At 38.6% G+C, this 20,160-nt stretch overlaps 1 protein-coding gene across 4 annotated transcripts in view; it reads left to right on the top strand.

Moving 5' to 3' along the window:
* Nucleotides 1–20,160, top strand: part of col6a3 (collagen type VI alpha 3 chain) — an 86,646-nt gene that overhangs the window by 45,867 nt on the left and 20,619 nt on the right. For all 4 annotated transcript variants that reach the window (XM_031893671.1, XM_031893670.1, XM_002932021.5 and 1 more), the window contains 17 exons: nucleotides 3,795–4,406; nucleotides 4,493–5,092; nucleotides 6,952–7,554; nucleotides 8,220–8,828; nucleotides 9,556–9,902; nucleotides 10,322–10,400; nucleotides 11,381–11,526; nucleotides 13,472–13,564; nucleotides 14,002–14,055; nucleotides 14,315–14,386; nucleotides 14,583–14,609; nucleotides 15,244–15,288; nucleotides 15,766–15,819; nucleotides 16,217–16,279; nucleotides 17,905–17,970; nucleotides 18,701–18,754; nucleotides 19,602–19,637. In XM_031893671.1, coding sequence (XP_031749531.1) covers nucleotides 3,795–4,406; nucleotides 4,493–5,092; nucleotides 6,952–7,554; nucleotides 8,220–8,828; nucleotides 9,556–9,902; nucleotides 10,322–10,400; nucleotides 11,381–11,526; nucleotides 13,472–13,564; nucleotides 14,002–14,055; nucleotides 14,315–14,386; nucleotides 14,583–14,609; nucleotides 15,244–15,288; nucleotides 15,766–15,819; nucleotides 16,217–16,279; nucleotides 17,905–17,970; nucleotides 18,701–18,754; nucleotides 19,602–19,637 — 3,560 coding nt within the window. The remainder of the gene's footprint in view (nucleotides 1–3,794; nucleotides 4,407–4,492; nucleotides 5,093–6,951; nucleotides 7,555–8,219; nucleotides 8,829–9,555; nucleotides 9,903–10,321; nucleotides 10,401–11,380; nucleotides 11,527–13,471; nucleotides 13,565–14,001; nucleotides 14,056–14,314; nucleotides 14,387–14,582; nucleotides 14,610–15,243; nucleotides 15,289–15,765; nucleotides 15,820–16,216; nucleotides 16,280–17,904; nucleotides 17,971–18,700; nucleotides 18,755–19,601; nucleotides 19,638–20,160) is intronic.

Genomic DNA, 20,160 nt, shown 5'->3' with positions numbered 1-20,160 from the left:
CTTCCCCTGCTCTTCCAAAGGAACTGGAACAATAGCCATTTCCTTGACTAGCCAATGAATGTAATGAGACAAAACCTCTCTCTTTTCTCTTGAGTTGGGAAGAGATGAGACTATAAAATGGTCGCCTGGAGGAAGAGAAGCAAATTCCAGCCGATAACCTCTTCTTAACACATCCAGAACCCAACGATCTGAGATGGAGGAAAGCCAGATGGGAAGGGAGCCCCCTAACCTGGCCCCAACTTCGCCGATCTCTCTCGGATAGTCAGGAAGGCTTCTTGAAAGACTGGGAAGATCTGGACTTCTCCCGCTTAGGAAAGAAAGCTTGACCCCTCTTCCAAGCAAAGGGTTTGGAACTCTCCCCCGCAGAACTGGAAGGCAAATGAGAAGGTCTGTTTTTAGAAGACCCACGAAAATTTGGATTTCTGAATGGAACCACCTTCTGCTTTTTCTTCTCTTGAGGCAGGAAAAGACTCTTTCCCCCAGATGCCTTGGCTATGACCTCATCTAGTTTTTGGCCCAAAAAGACGAAGACCCTCAAAGGGAAGAGTGCAGAGACTCATTTTGGAAGACACGTCAGTTGCCCAAGATCTAAGCCAAAGGGCTCTCCTTTAAGAGACTGAAATGGCCATGGACCTAGCTGCAAGTCTAGTTAGATCAACAGCCCCTTCCGAGATGAACCCCGCAGCCAACTTTAATTCTGCCAAACTGGAAGAGATTTCTTTCACATCTGCTCCCTCCAATAAGGCTTTATCTATGCCGGCAATCCAAACCGAACGCCAAGCACTCCAAATTTAAAAAACGCGCGACCGGAAGTAGGAAGTAGCGAACTACCGCCCTTTGGAACGCATGCGTGGAATGCATACCGAAGAAGCGATTGGAAGGAAAAAACACCTTAACCAAGATGGCCGAAATCAAACGCCCTGGGGAGGAGACACTCGCCCAAAGCAGGAAGAAGGATCCCCTGGCACAAGCAACCTCAAGAGCCACTTACATGCCAGAAACCTCAAGACTTCTGAAATGATGGGCAGACAAAATAGTAATCCTAAAGGCAAGCACATGGATACAGACCCGCTGCCTCCTCAACTTCTGAGAAGGGAAGGGAGACGGGAGCACTCTGCCCAATTCACCCAAGCAGCATCTGGTGTCACTTGAGGAATATACCCAGCTGGTAGATACCCTAACACTGTAGACAGGACAGAAAGAAAAAAGACAAGGTAGGTGGGTACCTACAGGGGTACTTAAAGGTTTTGTTATGGGAGGGACAGTCTGATTGGTAGGTGGGGTGGGAGGGGCCTCCCGGTTGTAATGCTGATATGGAGTGACCAGGAACTACATAGTAGAAGAAAAATTGAACACATAAGAAAGTGGCAGTGGGGTTATTCTAAGTATTGTGACATTGTGTTTTTAGTAGATAATAAATATGTGGGCTAAACCTCGGCTAAACGTGCTGGAGATCAAAGCAGTTTTTGGCCTGGAGGTGGGGGGCAGCTAATAATTTGAACACCCTGGTGGTCCTGGATGAAAACCCCTAATGTTCTATGACTAATAATTTTCCATCTGCATTGCTGAATATTCACACCTTATCATGGTTTATCCAGGCTCTAACGCTGGCTTCTTGTGGTGCTTTTATTGTAGATAATGGGATTCATTTGGAATGGAACACATTTTGTAGCAACAATCTGCAAATTCTTGTAAACTGCAGCTAGGGCATTAAAGCATTGTGCAGCTTGTAAATCCACCCCACTGCCAATTAGTGTATCTGTAACCAGTTGCTTGTAAATCCACCCCACTGCCAATTAGGGTATCTGTAACCAGTTGCTTGTAAATCCACCCCACTGCCAATTAGGGTATCTGTAACCAGTTGCTTGTAAATCCACCCCACTGCCAATTAGGGTATCTGTAACCAGTTGCTTGTAAATCCACCCCACTGCCAATTAGGGTATCTGTAACCAGTTGCTTGTAAATCCACCCCACTGCCAATTAGGGTATCTGTAACCAGTTGCTTGTAAATCCACCCCACTGCCAATTAGGGTATCTGTAACCAGTTGCTTGTAAATCCACCCCACTGTCAATTAGGGTATCTGTAACCAGTTGCTTGTAAATCCACCCCACTGTCAATTAGGGTATCTGTAACCAGTTGCTTGTAAATCCACCCCACTGCCAATTAGGGTAGGGTAAAACACCTGCCAAAGCCAGGACTGGTATCACAAATTTACCGGCACTGTAGTTGCTAGTAAATTTGTACTTTCCTTAAAGGGATACTGACACCTAAAATTAAACCATTTTTAAATATATCATAAGATTGTCTTTGCATGCACTTTACAATGTTGCTATAAAAGTGTAGTACTACCTGATTTGTTTAAATTACAAATCTGATCTCCCATGTTCCGCTATGAGGGGGCGGCCATATTTGTGCAGCAGGAGTCTAGCATTAGAAGCTATAACTGACAGGCTGAGAAGGGACAGTCAGGTTGGCAAAACAGTCAGGTTTAGGAACATCTAGTAACAATTACTTACAAAAGCAGCCCTATGCATGAAAAATTATCAACATGGTATAGGTAACATTTAATGTACATTAATATTTTAAAAAGTATTTTTTTCATGTCTGTATCGCTTTAAATTTAGCTCCCAAATAAACCCTTGACCCGCCCCAATCCTACATCTTTCCTTACTGATCTCCCCTCGATCCACCCTCTCTAGCTGGATGTTGTGTCTTAGTTACACCCCTTTTGATGTCACCTTGCCTCTTGCCCATTTATATCATGGTCTGCCCTATTTGTCACTGCCCCAGCCACCCAATAAAAAGAATTGTAAAAGGTGGCAACCCTACTCCCACCCATTATTGGTCTCTTAGCTGTGGCCCAGCTTGTGCCCACCTACCCTGTTGCACCCTGGGCAATTGCCTATGCTGCCTACCCCTAATTCTACCACATGTCTCTTTTTATTCAAGCATTTGACTGCTGTTTCTCTTGATTTGTTTATATACACTGCTGTGTGTCTTTCTCCTTGCAAGTGGCCCATGTGGTTGGTGGACCCCCTACTCCTATTAATTGTCACTGTATGTGTTATTCCTAAATTTACACTGATGAGACCTTTAGGCTTTATTTAGTGTGCTTATAGTACAAAAATGGCTGATGTTGTTCTACCCAGCAAGGACACTTATAAACTGAAGCCCTTTTGTGCCTGGTAAAGCTCTCCACCACATCTCCCCCTCAGCATACAGTAAATAAAAGATACAAACAGTAATATTAACTTCTTGCATAACAGTTGCAACAAACAGTGAAGGAGGGGACTGTATAATAGTAATCTAGTTATCTACCTTGCAAGAACCAAGCAGAAACTAGCTTAAATTTGTCCTGCTTTACTCATACAGGTATACATGCAGGTATGGGATCCATTATCCAGAAACCTGTTATCCAGAATCTGAATTACCGGAAGGCCATCTCCCATAGATTGCGTATTAATCAAATAATTAAAATGTTTACAATTTTTAAAAATGATCTCCTGTTTCTCTGTAATAATAAATTTGAACCTTTTATTTGATCCTAACTAAGATATAACAAATCTATATTAGAGGCAAAACAATCTTATTGGGTTTTTTTAACTTTTAAATATTTCTCAGTACACTTACGGCATGCAGATCCAATTTATGAAAAGATAATTTATCCCAAAAGCCCCTAGTCCCGAGCATTCTAGATAACAGGTTCCATACCTGCATAAAATTGTATTTAATTTTTACCAAGAAAAAAATGACAGAAACGTATTTACTATTGGATTTTATTCTAATTCTTTAGCTGAAGAAGACAAAAGAAAGGATGTTGTTTTCTTGATTGATGGAACTGATGATGCCAGAAGCCGCTTCCCAGCTCTTCGATCCTTTATTCAGAGGGTAGTCCAGAATCTGGATGTAGGCCAGGACAAGACACGTATAGCAGTTGCTCAGTACAGTGATTCTGCCAGACCAAACTTCCAACTTAATACCCACCGAGACAAGCAAGGAGTATTAGATGCCATCCAACGCTTAACTCCTATTGGAGGTCCTTCACTGAACACTGGGGCTGCTTTAGATTTTGTCACCAGAAATGTATTTACAAAGTCAGCTGGCAGTCGGTCAGATGAAGGAGTTCCGCAGTTCCTGATTTTACTGACCACTGGTAAATCAAGAGATGATGTTGGTAGACCAGCCACATCACTCAAAGGCCAAGGGGTCATTCCGTTTGCTATTGGAACAAACAAAGCAGATACCACTGAGCTACAAACCATCTCCTTTGTACCTGACTTTACCTTTTCTGTCTCTGATGCATCCCAGCTGACAGATGTATATCAGAATTTCGCAAACAAAGTGTCTCAGCTTAGCAAGGGAGAGGTGGAGATTCTGATCCAGCGTGGCCCATCAGTTACTACAGGTCAGTTTTAAAGTATATACAAAACAGAGTATGGTTCTAATTATGATTATATATTGAATTTCAGATTGCTTGCAACTGTCTTCTAGGTGCCAAGAGAGATGTGGTGTTTCTTGTTGATGGGTCAAGGACAGCTATGGCCGAGTTTCCTCAGGTTAAAGAACTTATTGGAAAAATTGTAGACAGGCTTGATGTCAGTCCTGATAACACACGAGTGTCAGTGGTACAGTATAGCGGTGACCCCAAGGTTGAATTCCTGCTTAATGCTCACTCCACTAAGGATGAAGTTCTTGCTGCAGTAAGGAAGATAAGACCCAAGGGTGGAAATGTTGTCAACACTGGAGGTGCTCTTGAGTATGTATCCAAAAATATATTTACAAGGCCAGCTGGAAGCAGAATTGAGGAACGAGTTCCACAAATTCTTATTATAACTTCATCTGGACCTTCTGCTGATGATGTAGGAGAGGGTGCAAGGCAAGTAAAGGAATCTGCTGTGGTTCCATTTTTGATTGGAAAAAACATTGATGAGGAAGAAGGCAATAAGATCGTTGTGGCTCGGAATTTTTTTCTACCAGTCACCAGCTTCCGCGAGTTACCAGCTTTGGAGCAAACCCTTGTCAACTCTTTCACCACCCTGACTACAGAACAAATAACAAGGCTTTTTGAAACTCACCCAGGTCTTGGAGAAGGTAATTCATGTATTTAAAGTCCAAAGGAAACATATGCAATAAATGTTATATAAATCTCATCTAAAATGAAATAGAAGTATGGGATCTATTATCTGGAAATCCATAAACCCGCTATCTAGAAAGCTCTGAAATGTAATTTACATAAAGTTAATTTTATACAAGCATTTTTTTCTCTGTAATAATAAACCAGTGACTTGTACATGATGGAAACTAAGCTGCATGAACCTATATTGGTGGCACAACAGTCCCTTAGGGGATTTTAATGCTTGAATGTTTTTTAGCAGAGTTCATAGGGGTGATCCAAATTTCCCCTTAAACAAAAAAGCCCACATCTCAAGTGTTCTAGATAATAGATCCAATACCAATATACAGGAAATTCAAGAAGTCTAAATGCAATTAAAGTATAATTTTATTTATAGAGAGAATAAAAAACCTGTATTAAAATTTGGATAGAGCCCAAGGAACCAAACGTTTTGAATTTTTTAACTTTTTTTGTAACTATATTTTCTGCAGCACACTGCATCATTTTGTAGTCCATTGCAAGCATCATTTTGCAATTAACATGCAAAATAAAAATACTGCTGATAAGTAATAAGCACCATAAAAACCTTTGAAGCCATAGAAAAGTAGCTGTGTATTTATGTGTGTGTGTGTAAAAGCCCCGTTTGTAAAAGTGTGTGTTAAAGTGTAAAAGTAAGTATACTGCCTCCTTTGAGGTTGTGACAAAATGCACCGGTGCATGGAGCACTTTAAGCATGAGTTCCCTTTAATGATTGATGTTAACTGGTTAAAGGAAACGAAAGCCTTTAATTAAACACCCCACTACACTTTCCAGAAAACTAGGCATCCCAGGCATTATTACGTAAGTAAAATGATTCTCCTCTGACAATTTTGTCTACCTGTAGTATGCCTAATAATTTGCTTGTACCAAACACATCATTTTATTGTGCATTTTTAGTTTGCAGGCATTATATTGTTTAGGGGTTCAGTGGTCTAAAAAAGTGTTTAATGCCTCCAGCAAGTAATCACATAAATAAAGAATTATTAGTGGTCTCCTCATTGGACGACCCTTTTGCATTATGTTGTAGAGCAGCAACTTGGGGTTGGAGCAATACATTTATGGAAGGTTTTCATCCCATTTAATAGGTGTTTTGGAACTTTTGCCTATTTTTCAGTAGAAATACATACTGTAGTACAGAGCCACAGTGTTCCTATTATGTATAATGGTTATATAAACTGTACAGTGCATCTATACAATGTTCTGCAGATGAAGTTTAAAGCAGTGCTAATTTACTGATACAACACATCTGGCTTTGTGTGTAAAACATTAGTTAAATGATGTGGAACAGCTGGCTTTGTGTACACAAGCCATTTTCTAAATCGGAGTGTGTGTAGCCGTGCATGTGAACTAATGGTTTACATTATTGTTGTAATGTGGATATTTATCATATGATAATAATAAATTGATTCTTGTTATGTATAACTGAATAGCATGCCCGATTTGTGCGAAAATAACCCCAAAAAAACTGGGGTACATAGGCCAAATATAAGATAAATACTTTTTATTTTTGCCATTCAAAAACCTTGTGGCACTAATTTACTACAGTACCAGCACTGATTGCTGTTGGCAATATCTAACTTATGGAAGAATGACCAAAGCGAACTGCTCACTAGTAGCAACTGCACTATCTATGTTTCCTTTAAGACAGTCCCTTTGCTGCAAAATAGAGTATATGGGAAATAGATTTCTAGATATAATTATTTTGTCTCATCTAAATGTGGGCTTACTGGTGGTCCTATTCTATTCTTTGTGGGGCTCTTATGTTATACTTTCTGAAGTATTTTCCTCTTCTTTTTAGATGTAGATCCAGATAAGAAAGATGTGGTCTTCCTTATTGATGGATCATCAAAAACAGGTCAAGATGGCATGGCTCACATTCGAGACTTTATCCTAGAGGTTGTTCAGAACTTACAGATTGGACCGAATAAAGTAAGGGTGGGGCTGGTGCAGTTTAGTAATGAACCGGTATCAGAGTTCTTTCTCAAGACCAACTTGCAAAAACAAGCACTGCTTAATAATATTCGACGTCTGAGACTCAAAGGAGGCGCCCCTTTGAACATAGGGAAAGCAGTGGAATACGTGGCAAAAAATCAATTTGTGAAGTCTGCTGGAAGCAGGATAGAAGAAGGAGTACCCCAGTATCTTGTCCTACTAACTGGTGGAAAGTCAGAAGATGATGTGTCGAGATCTGCCAGACTACTTCATAACGCTAAGGTACAATCCGTGGCTGTGGCAAGTGGAACTACGGATCGCAAAGATATTGAAACCATTGTCACCGACACACGACTTATCTTTAACATCAAAGAATTTAGAGAACTGCCATCAGTTGAAAGGAAGATATATAGATCTTTTGAAGGTGAAATAGAAGTTACTCCAACACCAGCAATAACTACAACAATAAGTAAGTATCTTAACACTGCTGAGGCACTTATACTTTGACAATTAAAGTTATACTGTGTACATTATTCTGCAAATCTTTAAGATACACAAATAAGTTCTGAGGGGGACAAAGAGCAGCTCTTGGCTAACTGTGATGGACCACATAGCCTTTGTTTACTCAATATGTATGCAACCTTAATAGACCTTATAACATTATTTATTTCATAAATAAGAAAGGTAGGTAGTCACCAATACATTGCAGGTCAGCATTTATTCAGTAGCTACCATAGGAAGGGTTTGGTGCTGCTCCCCTAAAATGTTTGAAAAATAATTCCATCAACCCCTTTATACTATAGTGCTGCAATTGCTCTTAGAATTACTTCTTGCAGAGTAAATATACCTTCGGGTTGCATCATCAGGGTGAAGGCCTGCCCTCATTTGTACTAAAACTGCACTTGAGGCCTCACTTTAAAATAATGCAATAACTATTTATAAAGCAATTTAGTGCCATTTTAAGTGCCGATAATTTAATTTTTTCAACTTCAGCATCATTATATTGTTAAAAAGATTTTATGCTGGCACAACTTTGAAGATAATATATTTGACGAGTTCAATCAAGGCATGCAATTTTGATACTTATATATATATATGTTTTATGTCCTTAAGCAAGACTTTGCTTTGTTTCAGCTGGAAGGAAAGAAGCAGACATTGTCTTCCTTGTGGATGGATCCATTAATTTAGGAAGAGATAACTTTAAGGAGGTCCTACAGTTTGTTTCCGGTATAGTGGATGCAGTGTTTGATGAAGAAGATGCAATCCAAATTGCTCTGGCACAGTACAACTCTGATGTTACAGATGAATTTTTCTTAAAAGATTTTACAGACAGAGACCAGATCATGGACGCTGTTACCAAAGCTGAGTATAAAGGAGGGCGTGTAGCAAGTCTAGGTGCTGCTATCCGTCATTTGCAGGATAAGCATTTTGTAAAAGAGGCAGGCAGCAGAGTCAGCAGTGGAGTTCCTCAGATTGCTTTTGTTATCACTGGAGGAAAGTCAGTAGATGATGGCCAGTCTGCAGCCATTGCTTTGTCCAATAAAGGTGTCAAAGTCTTTGCCATTGGTGTAGGAGCCATTGATGGTGATGAGGTTGCCAAGATTGCAAGTGATGCACCAAGTGCTTTCAGAGTTCCCAATGTTCAGGAACTGTCAGAACTGAATGAGCAAATCCTCATTACTCTTGATACTGCTCTAACGAAGAAAATGACCTTATGTCCAAGTGTACCGGAGATCGCAAAAGGTATGTAGAAATTTGATGAATCCAGATTAGTCTGTTTAAAAAAATATTGACAAGTGAATTAAACAGGCATTTTATCTTAAGTAGGTTTAATGGTTCTTGTCCCACTGACATTAAGGACAGGGCTTATTTATTATGTGAACATGAACAATATGTGTTCTTTTTTTACTGTGGCAGCCTATTGGGTATGGCTCAGCTGTTTGAAGGTGGGCGGTTCTGTAAGGGGCAGTATTTTTCAACTTTAGTTTATCAATGATGTAAAAAAGCATTGTCTTTGACCAAAAGGACATTATAACTATTGATGGGTTTAACAAGATGCAAGCTGTCATCTTTTTAAGGCCTACAGGCTGCATAATGAACTTGTCACTAAAGTGCACTTGACTTGGCTGATCTTTTAATGTGTCATGAGCACTGTGTTGCATTAGCTTGTCATTATGCAAGTGAAGTAAGCTCTTCCTACATAAATGGCTTCAGTTCATGGTTTTATGGTAGTAAGCAGGACTATGCAGCCAACCAAGCCATGATGTTCACGCTGAACTCTATTAACTAGTGAGCACCATCAATAATATGTAGAACCTAAGAGCTATCTGTTGCTTTTGAGGCCCTTAGTAGTCTTGCACTTGTGTCTGGGATCAAAGTAAATTACCTCTTCTATGTCAAACCAATTGTGTGCATAGTTCTTATATGTGTTATTTCAATACATTCAGCAAATGAATATGATTTTTTACAGATTGCAAACTGGAGGTGATTTTAGGATATGACGTATCTGCGGGTCCCGGCCAAGACGTCTTCATGGTTCAGAGAGCACTACAATCCAAAATAAAAGGAATTCTGGCCCGCATCTCCAACATGCGTAATATCAGCTGCTCTGGGGGACAGAAGCCCTCTGTAAAAGTTTCTGTTCTTTCACAGGGAAGTAGGGGGCCAGTGGAAGCTTTTGACTTTGCGGATTATCGTGAGGAGCTGCTCAGCAAGATATTGGCCATGGGCACCCGTGGGCCATATGTTCTGACAGGTCAAACTCTCCAGTCATATCTGACAAAATTTAAGACTGCAGGGGAAGACAACACAATAAAGGTGAGAATGCTATAAATATATTACCAAAAAAGACCCTTTGAAGTCTTTGTAATCTGTCCAGGATATCAGTCACTATAGAATATTCTATTATCACAACTGTGTCCATAGTTTCTTTTATATAGAGCAGGGGTGGCCAAGACGCCAATCGCGGACCACTAGTCGATCCCCCGTGGATTTCTGGTGGATTGCAACGAAGTTGGGGGATGCGGAAGTGCGGTGTGAATGCGTACATAGGCTGCGCTGCGTACAAACGCTGCGTCTTGGGGGAGGAGTCATCGGTCGATCACCAATAGAAAAAGTGTGGCCACCCCTGATATAGAGTATACCTAACCGAGGCACTTTAGCAGTATCTATTGACTGCTGTATATGTACTAGTATTACAGAATACATGGGATAACAGCTTCTCATTGGCTTTACAGGTTGTAATTCACATGACAGATGGTGTTGATGCAGGAATGGCTGAACTCCAGGCAGCATCAACAGCTCTCAGGAATTCTGGTAAGTGCCTGCTATGATATCAGAGTATTCTACATACACTCCATGGCAATCAATGGGAATCATTGGCAAATGTCAAAGAGGTAGTGCAAAGGTTATACTGGTCTAAACATTTTTAACTTTAGGCTAATAACAGTGCAAGTCTCAAATGAGCAGGGCCCATAGCTGGTTACACCTGGCCTTACCTAGAGCGCTGCTCAGTTATTATTAATTAGGATCTTACTGGGCCCTGCTACAACTGCAGGGTCTGCTTTCTCTGTAAAGTGTAGTTACACTCCTACTTGTGATCTTAAGAGAAATACATGGAAGTAATATGGAAAGTGACAACAATAGTATTTTGAGAAACTAGTTTTCTCATGACACCTTTCTCAAAGTACAATACAGTTACTCATAAAAGGCAAAGTACAAGATCAGCAGGGACAGGCGTACATCGTTAAATCTACTCATTGGCCATCAGACTGACATAAGTTGTAGCATTTACATCAGTTAGACACAAAAGAGCTGCATTATGTGCAGCTGAACAATATCACTATAATGTAGTCTTTATCATATTTGTGGGACTTAATATTTACATGTGAACTAATTGCACTCATTTACTTATCTGGTGTTTTTCACAGTGTCATGTTATTGACAAAATCCTTTCAGGTTTGCACTATGTAGCACCTCCTTGATATTGATATATCTTGTTATAGGGCAGATTAATGTATAATGCCCTAGAACATATGGCAGAATAAATAGATTGCTGATGGTTTGTTGTTAAAGGCACCTTATTAATAGTGAAACCATCATAAGTAATACCCAAACCAGCAAGGTGACATGCATATATAACAGCAGATTTGCTAATGCTATCAAAAGATTCACTGGTCAATGTTTGACATTTTTCTGTATTTAGTCACATAAAGATCATATAATAAAGTATTGTTTACTAATCCTACTATTTTTCCTGACATATTTTTCTTATTTACGATCCCTCTTGTTTATAGGAGTAAAGGCTCTGCTCTTTGTGGGGCTGGAAAATGTTGCCAAATTTGACCAAGTGAGACATTTGGAATTTGGCCGTGGATTTACTTATGACATTCCCTTGACACTGAGCCAAGAAACTCTTGATTTTGAGATTGCTGAAGAGCTGGTAAGATAATATCTCATTGCCAATTACTTATTACTTCTATACAGTAGCTAGAATACCCTTTAACACATCAACATTTGGATCTCTAGAAACTTAAAAGTTTTAGGGATCTCTGTCAGGAACACGCCACTCTCAGATGCACGTTACACCGGGACGGGGAAACAAGGTGTTACACTCAGTCACCTTTCACACAGGTTAGACTAACCTTAGACACCCCCAAACACACCACCACCCCAAATAACTATTTGCTGCCACCATTTATCATTAACAGGCGATAGAAACCTAATATGAATATCTCCCTGCTTTCTACAACAGGTACTATTTCCTAATACACAAATGTATCACACACTCTCTGCTACTGTAGTTAGGGTTAGCTTCCACTAATTCAACAAGCACTTTAGCAGCTAAAGGTTTAAATTACAGTAAACACACTCCCCTGCTAGCAGTCAACTAGTTAATTAGCATTTACACACACAACTTTCCCTCTACCCACAGCCAAGCAGTTAATACATTTTAGACCCAAGCTTTCATACAAGCACGTGAGTTTTTGTTAGAGCATCCAGACAAAACTTACACAAAACTTACAAAAGTAAACAAAAGATTTTACAAAAAGAGACATACACATACATAACAGTAAATCAAATAAAAGAGAATAAAACACAGAGAAACCCTATGTAAGTTACCAAGTTAGGAATTTCCTTTTATGTCCTCCTGAGGCCAGAGTTTGAAAACCTGAGCACACACCCCCCAACAGAATTGGAACCTCAAGTGTGAGCTGTCAGTACCTGGGTCTGTTGCCCTTTTATCCCCCACTGGGACCCTTCCTCATTACCGTATGCATGAGGGGGGAGTGCCCAGGAACTTGTCCTTTGTGACCCCCTGTAGAGGGCTGCAATTCTCAGGCCAGTTTCTTGTCATAACCTGCAAGTACCCAATATTATTATGAGAATATGGGCTTGTTTTAACCCATATGTAGGCGATCAGAACGATACCAAACATGAGGGGTGTATCATGTTCCAGTCCCCCAGAAACTATCCCTCCAAACTGGTGGGTATAGGCTGTCCCTGTTTGGTATCATTAGGAAGCATGTGACCTCCTCATAACCAATATGTGATTTATGAGGATGTGAACCCTAAAGCAAAGGAGATACGGATCCCTTTCTATAATACATATTTTCTCATAACTGTTTCCTCCTGCTGTTCTTAGGTCCACAATTGCCTTTCTTTGATCAACAGATTAAAGAAACCAATTGCCCCAGCTTCCTGCCCCCAAATGGTCTGGCTTCGAATTGTCTGCTAACCCAGATAAGTTTGTCGCCTTCCACAGTTCCTTTGTTGCATATTTAATTAACTAAGGGTCTCTTGTGGACACAAAGCCAAATGCTGCCAAGTTTAACTCTGGACATGCCAGGGAAATACTATGCTGGCATGACAATCTCTATATATTCTGTGGTTAAAAGTGAGTGTTTGAGGATCAGACAGTTGCTTTGCTTAAGATGGCTGCGTATATGTTGATTTTTGGAATATATAACAAAGTATCCATAGGACTGATCTGTTGACGTCTGGGCAATTTGGTTACACACCATGAGTCAATCATATATAAATATATATAAGTATATGTATAAGTTTGCATTTTTTATGTTTTCAGGCCCACAGTACTAATGGTAGTACTGGTAACAGTTAATGGCCCCCAAAGTGATTAAGGAACCAAAGGGAATGCAGGAATGAATTCAGATTGATTTTCTGATGATTATTATTATTATTAGATTATGTTCTCCTTTAAAATATTACACAGTACTGTCATTTTAAAATATTTAGTGATTGGGGCCATAATATTGTAATTATTTGCATGTATATAAATATTATGTTCCTGACTTTGTATCCCTGACTGCAGAGGATAACAATAGTGCTATATATATATTATATATATATATTAATCTTTCTTTCAGGATAAAATAGCAGAGAAGGGTTGCTGTAATGTGCCTTGCAAGTGCACTGGCGAAAGAGGAGATGTGGGACAGCCAGGAGATATTGGACCAAAGGTAATTCATTTTAATTAGATACATCAATCCTAAGGGCCCTGCTTGGTGGGTCATAGTTTCTTAGGGGTTTTAAATGAGGTAATACACAAACTATGTAAATATGTATTTAGCAATATTACAGAGGAGTGTAGAGGAATTCCCAGTTCTGGACACAAAAGTGATATAAAAGAGCATTGCATTGCAGATCTAAGTTAAATTTGCTGTTATTATTTGAAGGAGTTGGATGAGTGGATTATTATTTTAAAGTATGTTGCTGGGAATTAATTTAACTTCAACATAATCCACGAGATATTGATCAAGAAATTATTAAAAGTGAGGTGGATGGATTAGCCTTTTTCTAATAATGCTTTTATCCAAGTAAAATAGTCATGTATACAGCCACGTGCTTTCTCTGAATTCTTTACTGCAGTCACAGTTTGTTCTCTTTATTATGATAGGGTGCATCAGGCCTAAAAGGACACAGAGGATACCCTGGAGATGAAGGAGGACCAGTAAGTAAAGATGGTTTCTAGTATCCATTGCAAGAAAAAGCAAAATCACTGGTTCATTTATTATGTTATTCTTCTGCTTGTAATAAGTGCAGTCAATCTTAATGTTCCACCACCCTTTATCTTTACATCTACTTCCACATGCAAACATTTATCTTTGTAGATTTTACTTTCATCCTCTACTTCTAAAAGATTCTATCTGCAAGCATTTACTTAGCAAAAGCAAAGATGTTTCATGCAATTAATTGTGTTGTTCTCTTAGGGAGAACGTGGCCCCCCTGGTGTCAATGGAACTCAGGGATTCCAAGGATGTCCAGGTTTAAGAGGTCCCAAGGTAAGATATTATTATTAATTTCTGATAAAACATATACATGGGAAGGTTAAAAATGGCAACACATAATTGAAAATATTATTATCATTCTAAGGCAAATGTAACTAAAGATGAGGTTTAATTAATGTGTAGATGTATGACAGAATAGTATAATTATCAGTATCATCTAAATAACACTGTATGTCACTTTCTCTGTTAGGGCTATCGTGGATTCTCAGGAGAAAAGGTAAGACACCTAATGAACTGCTTTACATAATGTGCTTAGATACCTTACTAGGGACCTTGTTTGACAGTCTCCTTTCTTGACTGGTGTGTTCTATTTTGGAGACATACAGTAAGACACAAACACAAAGTTTGCATATGACCCAGTATTACTATTGCATGTCAAGTATTTTTACAATATACAGTATACCAATAGAAGCAGTCTGCATTCTGGATTTTGCTCAATATTAGAGCTTCTCTCATTATAGTACATTGTATTATGTCTCGTGTTCCATCAGCAATAAGATAGCTCTAGAGTATCTTAGTTCTAAATACTCTCCTGTAAAGGTGATTTCACAAGCTGCATTTTGTTGACCAGTGGGAATCGCCTGTCACCTGATAATCAACCCCTGCCATACTAGTGGGGGAATCCAGTTGCTTATTGGTCTATTACCTTCATACATATATCTAAAATAATTATGTGAAATACAAACTACATATAAATAGGGTACATTTGTTTACTTCAAGCATGCTGTTTTGTCGGTTGTTAGAATTTTTTACCTGACCCCCAGTTTAAAAACAGATTATAGAGAAACTCTGACATATTACTTATTGTATGAAAGTGTTTTAAAATAAATTGTTTACTTTGTTTTTCACAGGGTGAAATTGGAGAGATTGGTCTGGATGGCATTGATGGGGAAGATGTAAGTTGCCTTTAACATTCACACGTACATACTTAAATGCTTGATAAAGGTGAATCCGTTCTTATATAGTCATAGGTGCATGTCTTGTCCTTTAATAGATTTAGCAGCATAAAGTACCTTTTCTACTTTTCATTCAAGTGCCCAGCTTATTAAATAGAATCACAAAAGCTAGGCTTTTCCAAAGAAGGGTCATTCACAGACAAGCATCATCAGTTTGGCCACATATTTGTTTTTTTGTAGCCTAATAATCCAGTTTAAAAAAGGAAAATATACTTTGTAAATCAAACATGACTTGATTATACTGAACAAACTGAAGCATACTTACTAAAATAATGTCTAGGCTAGGTTTTCTAAGAGAAACAATACTCCACCAAATGTGCTAATTAGAGTTTTGTAGTTGTTAAACCTCTTCTGTCCAACTTTATATGTTTATAAGATGGACGAATTTAGAACGACATTTCTCTTCTTCCTTCTTAGGGAAAATCAGGTATTTCTGGACCCTCTGGAGAGAGAGGCAGCCAAGGAGGACGGGTGAGTTACCGTATAGTCAGTTCTATGACTCTAGTAAAAACTATTTGGAAAATGTATATTTTTATGGAATATGAATCATCTGTCAAGTTTAAAAAAAGTTAACAAGAATGAATAATATGAAGACAATAGAAGAAAAATGTAATCTGTGAATGTCCCCTACCTAGGAATACTCCTCATTTAGAGTATGAATTCCCCACATAAGACTGTCATTCAGAAGTATTGGTTCTTAGCTGTACTGGCATGGACAGTTAAAGGGTAACGCTTTACCCCAAAACATTTTTGCATAATGAAAGAAAATGTAAAAGCTCTTTGGGGCAGTGACCACTTTTCAACTGTGTATTGAATCTCAATGTACTTTGTTCTGTAAATCTAATTTTTTACTCTAACCTGCTAATAGGGAGAGAAAGGTCAGAAAGGGCATAGAGGAGAGATTGGAGACTCTGGCCAGCGAGGGGACCCTGTAAGTATCTTGTTTCTATTTAATTGTACAACTGCTAAAATATTCCTTAGACCCTAACCAGGGGGAATTATTGACACATAGTTGATATAATGATATAGCCATTTTTTATGCTGGAAATCTTGAAGAATGGAACAGAAATGTGAAGAGAAAGGCAGCCGTTTAGGCAACTGTTTCATTACAGGAAATGTGAAGAGAAAGAGTCTCAGGGTTAAAATAGATCCAGCCAGACAGATGATCCCATTAAGGGAACAGATTGTAATATTCCAAGGTGAAGTATAGTTCTGCCATCCAGCTTGATTCTATTATATTGAAGTTATCCTTAAGGATGTGCAAGAAGAAAACCTTCTCCAAAAACGCAAGGCTGATGCTTCACAGCAAAGAATTCCTTAGAGTACTTGGAAATGACTAAAATGACCAGTCCCAGGCAGAACAAATAAACATTTCAGGTAGTAACTGGTGATTAGACTGAAGATTCTTAGGCCAAGAATAGCTAAGCGGTTTGTGTTAAGGTCAAGATTTTAGAGAGATGTTGCAAGGATAATGCAGTACATTAAAGGCAAATGAATGCAAGAATGTTTGTATCCATGAAATCACTCTCTGTTTACATGTAATTTGCAAACATGTAAGTGCTGCCATGTTTGATTGGTAGAATACTGATGCCCAAGCAAAATAAAACAAATTGGAACCATTCTTTAATAAAAATGAAACTATAATAACCCAATAACATGGAATTTATAGAAAATTCAGGCCCAAGTGCTTTGGAAAATGGCAGTTATGGCAAAGAGAGTTATATAAGTTATATTTTTATAGAGGCTGGAGGAAGCCTGATTTGGAATCATTGGTTATAGCATGACAACATCAGCTTGTCCCCAGAAACATATATGCTTATGTACTTATTATGGGTACTTATTATGATCAGTCAACCTGCAAGTGATGCATTTTTGACATCACTGGGTTCTAAACAAGCAATACAATATGCTGTCTGTTATTATTAACTGAATGTAAAGCTCCTTGCTCCTCGCTTTCACCCCCAAAATCTGTAAACCTGCACCAGGCAATGGTGCCAGGTAATTGCCAGGTACATGGTCCTCTGTGCAGGTATTGACAATCCTTGAATATCTAGCATTGAGTCTTATAAATGAAGGAATATCTACCTGGGTAGATATTGTCTGCCAGTCTGACCTTTCTTGTCTAGTCTGTTTTGACCTGCTCAGATACTGACTTGCACCAAAACCTGTGTTTTTTAACCTATGGCCACCATATGGGGAGCGGAACCAAGGAAAGATCTGAACTAAACTCCTCTAAAGCAATGGCCAGCAGTTCAGGTGGTGAGGTGTCCCACTAAAGTCCACAGGTTTTTATAATTACCTGAAATGCAAGATAAAAACTACATACAGATGAAGTGCTTATCTCTTTTTAACCACTTACATTATAATACCTATGCAGGAGGAAATGAAGCACCAAATAGTTTATTTGCTACTTTTCAACCCAATGTTAAACAAAGGGAAACAAATGAAAGTGTAATGTAATACAGGAAAAAAATGAAATACAACAAAAATGGTTACAGAGAAAAGAGAATATTTATTTGAAATTTAGATTATGATTAACCTTATCTGATTTTTTAGGGTAATCCTGGAACCGACACAACACAGAGAGGGTCAAAGGGAGCCAAAGGGGAGACTGGAGCTGTGGTAATGTGTTGTTAATTAACCTTTTCTTTTCAAGGGTCTCATTAGAAGGCAAAGTCTGGGGCAAAAACAGATTTGTAGGCCAGTTTGTATAAAACAATTGCTATTGCCATATTGCTGTACTTGTTATCCGCCTTTATTACTATCTACAGCTGGTGCTCTTTATGGCTTTACTGAATACAGGACTTAAGGGCAGTTGTCCTTATTTATACCCTCTAAAGCCCACTCTGCATTATTCAGTGTAAGGCTAATGTCAGACGAGGCGTCTGGCGTATATTTTTGGCAATCCGAAAATCGCTTAATGAATTAGATACGCTCGGGTGCAGGCACATGTGGCCAAAATACGCATAAAAACGTGAGAGAATGCAAAGTCTCATGTTTTTATGCGGATATCGGCTACATGTACCTGCAACTGAGCGTATTCCATTCATTTGATTGCAGACACAGGTAGGAGGCGTATGGTGATATTTTACATACGCCAGACGCCTCGTCTGACATTAGCCTAAGAACAGCAAAGTATTACATTTAATTTTACCACATACCTCTAGACGCAAGGGTATTGTAATCATATCTGAAAAAGTTCATATTCCTTGAGGATCAGTTGGTTGTATCAATTCATTACCTAGGTCTGCAGTTAACACCTTTTCTTGAACAACCTATGAATTATATTACTAAAGTTAAGATTAATTAAAGATCATGATGATCATGATTTTATTTTGTTTTTCATTAAAAGGGAGAACCTGGAGGAGATGGTTCAGCGGGGTCTCCAGGAGGACCAGGCAAAGCTGTGAGTGTCATAGAACTAAAGAAATACATATCCTTGGGGTCACACAAATTGTGTACTTTAATAGTGATGATGATAAATGCTATTATATGTTAGACCTATAGCAAACTGTAAGGTAGAAATACATATATAGAATCACCACACATAATTTGAAAACTGAGTCAACTGAATACTCTATTATTGTATATATATATATATATATATATATATATATATATATGCAAGAGACAGACATTAGTTTTGCATTACCATATTTTAAAACAAATAACTGGCTTCGTTATCCTAACTGTACTAGACTGATCATAGGTAAACTGCTAATTGCTATAGGTTACTACAATGCATATGTGGAGGCAGATTTACTAAAACCCTAATTTTTCCCTTTTTTAAAAAAAAAAATTTTAAACTCATTTCCACAAATGACTGACATTTATCAAAAAAATCTGAACTGAAAAAGCATGTGCAGGAAAAAGTTGCAAAAAGTTGTGAAAACTGCGACTTTTTTAACTTTGTCACACGATAACCGTGATATTTTTGAATTGTTGCACAAAAGCCAGCATCGAATCTAAAAATTCGGATTTGGAAGTGGAACAAGATTTATTGATCTTATTGTGGCCAGACAGTGTGCCAGGTTACATTGTATGCAGTGTGTAGTCAGCTTTGGACAAGATTCTTTACATTTCAGAGGTTCCTACATATGTACCAAGTTTCTGTTTTATATCCCCAGCATCTGGTTATCTTGTCAGTTTAACCAGGTAGTTTTTGCTGGCTTAGTAAATGTTGTAGTACATCTGTGTGCAAAGCTCATTAAAAGTACTAGATTCTAATTGATGCATTTTTCTATATTTTGCAGGGCCCAGCAGGTAGAAGGGGTCCTCCAGGACTTAAGGTAAGAATTGAGCAACCAGTTCTCTATATGGTAGGTTACACTGCTTCATGCCCTTTTTCTCCCTCTTTACCAGTTCTGCCATTTTTATTTACTAATAAATTAGTCTTATTCATTTCAGGCATATCAGCAATTTGTATGTATGTATGTATGTATAACTTTATTTATAAAGCACCACAAGGGTACGCAGCGCTGTATAATCTTACAAAATACAAAATTACACACAGGGAGGACAAGTGATATAATAAATAAATAAATGCAATAAATATATACAGTATATATATAAATGCACAGGGAATCAGTGCCATGTGGTATGAGACACAGTAGGAAGGAGGTCCCTGCCCGTAGAGCTTACAGTGGTTGGGTAACATACAGGCACAAGTTGGGAGGTAAGAGTGCACCAGGTATGGGCATTTGCCCTTAAGCGCAGGTCTAGGCAAAATAATGTTTTAGTGCTCCAGAAGGTAACAGCTGAGCTTTTTTTTAAAGAGAGTGGGTGAGTGTTCCCTACGGAGGGATTCAGGGA

Source organism: Xenopus tropicalis, chromosome 9 (genome assembly GCF_000004195.4).
Source record: "Xenopus tropicalis strain Nigerian chromosome 9, UCB_Xtro_10.0, whole genome shotgun sequence".
Classification (NCBI taxonomy): domain Eukaryota; kingdom Metazoa; phylum Chordata; class Amphibia; order Anura; family Pipidae; genus Xenopus; species Xenopus tropicalis.
Note: the sequence above shows the minus strand (reverse complement) of the source record. Positions and strands in the feature narration are given on the sequence as shown.